Source organism: Erinaceus europaeus, chromosome 9 (assembly GCF_950295315.1).
Source record: "Erinaceus europaeus chromosome 9, mEriEur2.1, whole genome shotgun sequence".
Lineage (NCBI taxonomy): Eukaryota > Metazoa > Chordata > Mammalia > Eulipotyphla > Erinaceidae > Erinaceus > Erinaceus europaeus.
Genome location: NC_080170.1, coordinates 57,015,567 through 57,024,177, shown reverse-complemented (window position 1 = coordinate 57,024,177; position 8,611 = coordinate 57,015,567). Strand labels below are relative to the sequence as shown.

General features: G+C 37.7%; 1 protein-coding gene across 1 annotated transcript; it reads right to left on the bottom strand.

The window, feature by feature from the left end:
• Nucleotides 1–5,353: 5,353 nt before the first annotated feature.
• On the bottom strand, nt 5,354–6,196 carry LOC103123125 (olfactory receptor 2V1-like). The gene has a single exon (XM_007533755.3). The coding sequence runs from the start codon at nt 6,182–6,184 to the stop codon at nt 5,354–5,356; it is 831 nt and encodes a 276-aa protein (XP_007533817.3). The 5' UTR covers nt 6,185–6,196.
• Between the last annotated feature and the right edge of the window lie 2,415 nt (nt 6,197–8,611).

Sequence of the window (8,611 nt, the reverse complement as noted above, 5' to 3'; positions counted from 1 at the left end):
TTTATGTGGCTTATAGATAATAAGCCTATCAAATATGCACTGTTTTCTACTTAAACAAGACTAGATCTATACATTTTCCTAATATACCTCTTTTCAATGTGAGAAGCTTAAATTGCATGCAATATTTATTATGACAAAGTCAAACTCCTTGCACTTACAGATGTCCAAAGTGATTCCCATTTGAATCCTTGGAGGCAAATAAATAAATAAATTAGTTCCACAGCTCATTTAAAACATACTCACTGTCCATGCTCCCAGAGGGATAGAGAATGGGAAAGCTATTGGGGAGGGGATGGGATATGGAGATTGGGTGGCAGGAATTGTGTGGCATTGTACCCCCCCCATTCTATGATTTTGCTAATGTCTCCTTTCTTAAATAAATAAATAAATTTAAAATAAAAAAAACATACTCACTGACTATACATTTGCAATTTAAAGATTTTCTGCACTTGTTATTGAAGAAACTCTGAAGAATATATGACATCAGACTAATGGTAAATACATAAATCTGGTACTTAATTAATGCTCAAAATCAGTCATATTTATACTGACCTGAAGATCTGAATAAATATTGTAACTTTACTTTCAGCTATGTTGCAAAGGCAAGCTTGTCTTGATCATCATCAGAACTGGCATTTAATTAGTTTTTGGTATCAAATAAATCCAATATTTTCAGAAAAGCAAGGTATAAATTGTTACCTTCTTCCCCTCCTCAATTTAGTACCAGACATTTCATTATATAAGTGGTAGTGTTGCACATAAAAGCTGCCAGAGTGATTCATCATCCATTACTGTCTAGGCAATATATCCAAGAACTGAGGAGGTTAAATAGTAGATAAGATCTCTCTACCACAGAGATTTGAAACAAATTACATTTCTATCTGCAATATCCTCAGAGAAAATGTCCCTTGTTTGTCCTTCTGTTCTATTTGTTAGGCAATAACACAATTATGCCACTGCCCTACAAATGTCCCAATTAAATGGTATGTTTTCTTAAAAGCAAGCAATAAGAAATACTAGCTAGTAACATAATTAATTACCCACTTATCTGTGTCAGGTGCCTCCCCCTTGAAAACTTAAAAATATCTTTGTGAAATCTCAGATCAAAACTGAGTAGTAATCAATAAAGAGTCATTGTCACTTAAGATGCAGAGCAAGTGCATTTCTTCTTGGCATCACCATTTTTAGTAATTTCAGAGATAATTATTTTTCTTTTCTTTACATCTTTATGTATGAAATAAGATGGTACTAGAACGCATGTATCAGGTTTTTGTAATCTAAAGTTGACTGAAAACTTCTCAAATGTATAGGAAATATTAAAATTTTACCATATGGAGCTCAATTTGAGAACATAAATTGACCTGGAGTGTAGTTTTACTGATATACTGCTATAATCAAACACACAAATCAGGGACTAGTATAATGATCTATATGGATTTTTAATAAATTCTAGGTGATTCTATTTCCTAAAAATCATATACCCCATGCATATCAAATTTCTGTGTCTTTTTCAACTAGTAAATACACTTCCATCATTGCAGGGTTTTTTTGTACATACACTATACAATTGATGATATTTCACTAGATTTCCTGAGCATTCTCATCCCATAGTAATTTCCTTTTAAATCTATGCATGAAGGAGGATCAGATACAGAGTATTCTTTAGGAGTTAAATTTTATTTAGGAATGAGACATCTAATTGGGCCTGGGGTCTTGGGGCAAGACTAGAGCACATGGTGAGGTTAGTTTGATGTATCATTAACTTCAGAATGAGATAAAGGGATCCTAATGTGTTCCTATATGAAACTATTAGTATGCATGGATCACTTTCTCTTTTTTATTTTATTTTTTAAATTTTTATTGGGGGATTAATGGCATATAGTCAACAGTAAAATACAATAGTTTGGACATGCATAACATTTCCACATAACAATACAACCCCCACTAGGTCCTCCTCTGCCATCATGCTTCAGGACCTGAACCCTACCCCCTACCCCAGAATCCTTTACTTTGGTGTAATACACCAACTGCAGTCCAATTTCTGCTTAGAGTTTTTCCATCTGAACTTGTTTTTCAACTTCTGTCTATGAGTGAGATCATTCCACATTCATTCTTTTGTTACTGACTTACCTCACCTAACATGATATCCTCGAGCTCCATCTAAAATGGGGTAAAGAAGGTGAATTCACACCTAAGTTCATAGCAGCACAATTCATAATAGCTAAAACCTGGAAACAACCCTGGTGCCCAACAACAGATGAATGGCTGAGAAAGCTGTGGTATATATACACAATGGGATACTACACAGCTATTAAGCACAATGAGCCCACCTTCTCTGACCCATCTTGGATGGAGCTAGAAGGAATTATGTTAAGTGAGCTAAGTCAGAAAGACAAAGATGAGTATAGGATGAATCCACTCATAAACAGAAGTTGAGAAAGAAGAACAGAAAGGGAAACTCAAAGCAGGATTTGACTGAGTTTGGAGTAGGGCACCAAAGTAAAAATCTCTGGGTGTAGAGTGAGGGTGGATGCTTGGCTTCACTGGGGGAGGATGGGATAGGACACAGTCTTTTGGTGATAGGAATGGTGTTTATGTACACTCCTATTAACTTGTAGTCATGTAAATCACTATTTAATTAATATGATGGGGGGAAATTAATTGAAAGTCTCAGACTTTTTAATGAACAGACCATAGGCCGAGTCTTTGAAATGTTGACTCACCTAAAAGCTTATACCAGGGAGAACAGAAGCAACCAGTGGCATTACTCTATAAGACACAGGTATATAAAAATAATGTCAAAGGACATATTATGGTGATGTTGTGTATGATACAGCAAATCCTTAACAACGGGGTTTTCAAAGTTAACCCAATTGCCAGATAAACTGATTACAGCAATATCTACTGCCTTCTTAAACCCTAAGACAGCAGGAACCTCCCGCTTACTCTATAGAGAGAACCTATATTTCCCCCAGCCCTGGAACTTCTAGGGTGGGGCTCACTTTCCTGCATGCTTCTTTCAACTCATACCAAATGATATTGCATCTGCTGATCCCAACCTACTCAATGCAGTGAATACCACCTTGGCATGATTCACTTCAAACTGTGTCCAGAGACATCAGGTATGGAATATCAACCCTTCAGCCTCAATACTCAGGTGAGACGTTTCCTTTCATATGATTCTCTAATTCCATTCCAGGTGCTTCACTTCCTAACAAAGTCCCAAAACCTAGATATAGATCAGGTCCCATGAGATAGAGCATATGTTCACATGTATCTATAAATTAGGGCAAAATATATACCTGAAAGCAAAAGTGCACAATAGTCTGTAGTGAGTCAATATATGCAACAAGCAGGTATAAATACCTAAAAAGACACCATAAAGTTCCTAATGAAATAGTGTCTACTTAGACTTAGATATAACCCTCCTCACCTAATTCCTATTATACTTCCCTAATTCACTCCAAAGCTAACCTTATACAAATATAGACAGTTGTAGAAATAACAGTTAACCCATATATGGAACCTTTAGAGAACTGATATAGCTAAAAATGGAAGGAATGGGAATTCAGAAATCTGGTGGTGGGAAGAGTGTGGAGCTGTACCCCTGTTCTCTTGTAATTTTGTAAATCAATACTAAATCACTAATAAGAAAAGAGAAATAATGCTTGCAAACCACATATCTAGTAAAGGACTGATATCTAAAATATATGAGCGTCAAGAGATTTCTCACTCTGTAGAACACATGCTTTGTCATACATTCAAACCCCAGCTACATATGTGAGTACAACGGCACAAGGGAAATCTATGGTGCACTGCTTTTTCCTCTCCTGATGGTTCTATTTCTGAAACAAAAAGAATGAAAAAGTCATCCCAGGACCAGTAAACATATAAATTATGAAGTCCCTGGCACATAAAAATACCCAAATACATAAAAACTCACAAAACACAATAATTTAAAAAGTAGTTCAATTTGAAATGAGCAGATTATTTAAACAAATCTCCTCCTAAAGTCATAAGCATTGTCATAGGCACATGAAAAGATGATCAACATTATTAACCATCATGAAAAACTAAATCAAAATGTAAGATGAACAACAGTGAGAACTACAAGTATTAAAAAGATAAGACGTTAGGTGATAGGTGAAGATACAGCCATGAAGCCCACCTATGATCATGTACAGCAATGCCATTTCAAGCTCACAGTCTCCACTTGCAGGAGGAGGCTTCATGAGCAGTGAAGCAGTGCTACAGGTGTCTCTCCTTTTTTGTATCTTTCTTTCCCTCTTTCCTTCTCCAAAGCTATGTATCTCTGTTGCTCACATCTATTTAAAGGGAAAAAATAAACTGGCTGCTGAGAATGATAAAAACACCATACTCCAATGACTAACATGTGGCAAAAAAATAGGAAAGGGAAAAAGATTAAAAAGCAAATTAAAACAAAACAGAAAAGACAAAAATGACACTATATCACTTATCTGAGAAATCTAAATAAATGAAACTCATTTATGAGAATAGAAGGGTGACTTCCAGAGGAGATGGAAAAAGATAATGTAAAGGAACCAAAATGGTATATTGTTAAGGCAAATTTTTACTATGAAGGTTATCAATAGATGTTAAAGAAACAACAAAAATATGCACTTTATGAAATTCTATTCAAAAATAAGGTATATAACTAAACTCAGATACAAGATTTCTATGTTGGGTTATGTAGCAAGGTCAATTTAAGAAATTACTTTAAATGTTTTTAAATTAATCTATGGTAAAATATTCACTATTACTTCTTTACAATTATGTTTCCAAATACATTTAAGTTTGCAGTAGAAAAAAACTCTTAGACATACAAGACAGTTTGGATGCAGATACAGTATCATGGTTATGCAAAAGATCTCAATGACAGAAGCACTGATATGCCAGGTTCAATCCCCACCACCACTATAAGCCAGAGCTGAATTAACTCAAAAATATTTTTAAAAGAGACAGAAAGTTAAAAAATATAAAGTATTTTTTAAATTTGAAAAATATAACTAAAAATGAATACAACACACTTTATATATTGTAAAAATAATCAACATACATAATAACATATGGCAAGGAATATTTGATTAAAAGGAAAAAATCTCCCTTCTTCCACTCTCTCATGAATAAAAAGAATGAACCTTTTAAAAGGAAGGAATGACTATCTCATATTTAATAATTAAATTGGGATTATATATTTGATATGTCCTTTCTCAAAATATGGTTCTGTAGTTAAGTCTCCATGAACATTTCTCTATACATGATAAATTCTGTATCAAAGTAAATGTCATCACTGTTCTGTGCTAACACAGCAAACTCAAACACTTCACACTGTTCATAGTCTAAGCACTTTCCTGAAGGCTCTACTGACATCCTTGTTTCGCAGACTGTAGATGAGGGGGTTAAGCATGGGTGTTATAATGGTGTAGAACACAGACACTACTTCATCCTGAGCAGGAGAGTAGTAGGACCTGGGCACAATGTACTTAATGATGGCAGCCCCATAGAACAGGGAAACCACAATGATATGAGAAGAGCAAGTAGCCAGGGCTTTCCTGAGTGCCTGGCTTGACCGCATACCCAGCACAGAGGACAGTATGCTTCCATAGGAGCCCAGAATGGCTGAGATGGGAGGAAGAAGAAAGATGACACCACTGACAAAGACACCCTTTTCATACTGGGAGGTGTCAGCACAGGCCACTTTCAGTAAGGCTGGGATCTCACAAAAGAAATGATGGATTTCCCTGGAGGCACAGTAAGGGAGAGTTAAAGTATAGACCACATGGATCAAAGCATTGAGCAGTGCACTCACCCAGGTCACAACAACCAAGGCCACACAGACTCTGGGGCGCATGAGAATAGGGTATCTCAGTGGGTGACAGATGGCCACATAACGATCATAAGCCATGAAAGCTAGCAGCAAACATTCTGACCCTGCAAGGATGGTGAAAAGTAACATCTGAATGCTACACCCAGTGAAGGAAATGTGATGGTCCCCAGAAAGAAAATCCAGGGCCATTTTGGGGACAAAGGTGGAGATGTACAAGAGATCCATGAGAGACAGCTGGCTGAGCAGAAAGTACATGGGGTTGTGGAGAAGAGGGTCAGCCCAGATGAGGATGATGATTATGGTGTTGCCAAACAGAGCCACCAGGAGGTCCAACATGGTGAGTGTGAAGAGGACCCAGGGCACTGTGGTGCCATGGAACAGGTCCAGGAGGATGAAATCACTCCCTGCAGTCTGGTTGATCTGCCATGTCATTCTCTTTTTTCTTATTAGAAGCTCTGGAGACAGTTTAAAAAGCAAAATGTTCACAATTCATACATATTTTAAAGAGGTAATATCATGTATTCTAACACCTCAAGACATGATCTTTGATCCCTGTATTTTTTAGTTTGAGGAAATTTATTTTCTTTTACTGGGCTATTATGTAATTTAGAGACCATCTAAAATACATGTCAAGATAGAAAACGGACATTATGATATATTTATAATTATTATGATAGAATTTAAAAAATTATTGCCCCCATGGGCATCACTGGGGCTAGGTGCTTTTGAAATGAATCCAACACTACTACGGCCTTTTTCCTTAATTATTATTTTATTATTAGGATACAGTACAGTTGAGAATGGATGGGAGACAAATACAAGGAGAGAAACACAGAACCTGCAGACCTGCTTCACCACTTGTCAAGTTTCCCCTTCTGCAAGTGGGAAGCAGGGGTTCAAATCATGCAGGTCCTTGTGCATGGTAACGTGTGTTCAACTGAGTATGCCACCACCCAGCACCTAGTTTAAACATTTTGTAATGAAGGTTCTAAAGGGACCAGTAGGCAATTCTCTTGGTAGAGTACCAAGTGTGAGGTCCCAGGTTTTATTTCTAGGCCACCACATGGGATGGTCTGTAGAGGAGGAAGCTTCTTGAGCAGTGGAGCAGTACTAAAACTTTTCTACTTGCTCTGTATCTCTTGCCCTCTTGACCTTTTTGTTTCATAAACTTTATTTAAAGTAAAAAGAGACAATAGTCACTCAGAGCAGTAGAATTGTGCAGGCACTGAGCTCCATTAAAAATCCTGGTGGAGGGAGTTGGACGGTAGTGCAGCAGGTTAAGCGCATGTGGCGCAAGGCAAAAGGACAAGCATAAGGATCCTAGTTCAAGCCCCCAGCTCCCCACCCGCAGAGGAGTCACTTCACAGGCAGTGAAACAGGTCTGCAGGTGTCTTTCTCTCCCCCTTTGTGTCTTCCCCTCTCTCCATCCTATCCAACAACAATGACATCAATAACAATAATAATAACCACAATAATGTTAAACAACAAAAGGGAAAATAAATAAATAAATACTTTTAAAAAAATTTTTAAATCCTGGTGGAGAGAAAAAACTGAAGATGCTAGCTTAGAGACAACATCTGGTGTGAGCTCCGCAAGGAATATGCTTTCAACCTACAATTCTCAGGAGAGGGTAGGATTTTGGGGCCAGGGGTGGAAGGGGATAGCAAAGGGTGGTCAGAGTGACACCAAAGAAAAGTCCTATAACCCAATCATCTGTGATCACAACAAGACAGGACTAGAAAGACTTCAGGAACCCACCAAACCACCGGTAAGTGAAAACACTTGTGGCTCATGGACAGGGAGAAGACTAAGTAGAAATTGAGTGGCTGGTAACAGTCCGGCAGTATACTGGTTGAGGCACCACCTCCAGTCTATTTTACCAACAAAAAGACTGCTGAAGGGAGGAGAGGACTCCCCTAAGACTCACCAAATGCAACTGTGAGTCTCCATTGCTACTGCCCTCAGAGCCTGGAGCAGCAGGGGTGATGCCTCCTGCTAACAAGGAAACTTAGAAGAGCTATACCTCGGTGGCCAGGCTGTGAGGCTATATATTGGGAGCCTTTCCACATTGTTCTCCTGATGAAGACATGTGAATAATGGCCTCAAAACCTACAGACTATAAATGGGACTTGTTTAGAAACTCCCAAGACTCAGCATGCTGTCCAGCTTGGCAGAGAAACTGAATTGAGCCTGGAGTTCTGAATCCTAGGTGTGAGAGTTTCTTATATACCACTGTATTACCTTTAATCCACCCTTCTTTATTTCTTGGTCAGGAGTGAGTGATAAAGCTAAGAAGCCTACTTATAGTTTAAAATCCCTCAGGCTCCCATATCCTACAGGGAAGAAAAAGCACAAAAGAGGCTTTTAAGCCATTGAGCTCCAACTCAGGGATTAAAATACTAGTGAAACAACTGCAAACTTCCACAACTGTGAACCCTTTAATTACCTTACTTAGGACACAGGTCAATCCAGGCAATAGTGATCAGTAATTTGAAAAGTACTGAGACAGAGACCTCATAACATACTATATAATGGATAAATCAACAAGAAGAAATATTGGAGAAATGAACCAGGACAAGAGTCCAGCTAAAAGTCCCCCAAAGATTGAAGACAAAAATAATGACATCAACATCCAAACACTAGATAAGGAAATAGTTACAGGAGTGAGTAAAGATTTTGAGAGAATTATCATCAGAAATGCAGAAACAACAAATGAGACTCTGGAAGAAAACACTAACTATCTCAAGGTTATTAGAAAGCTGA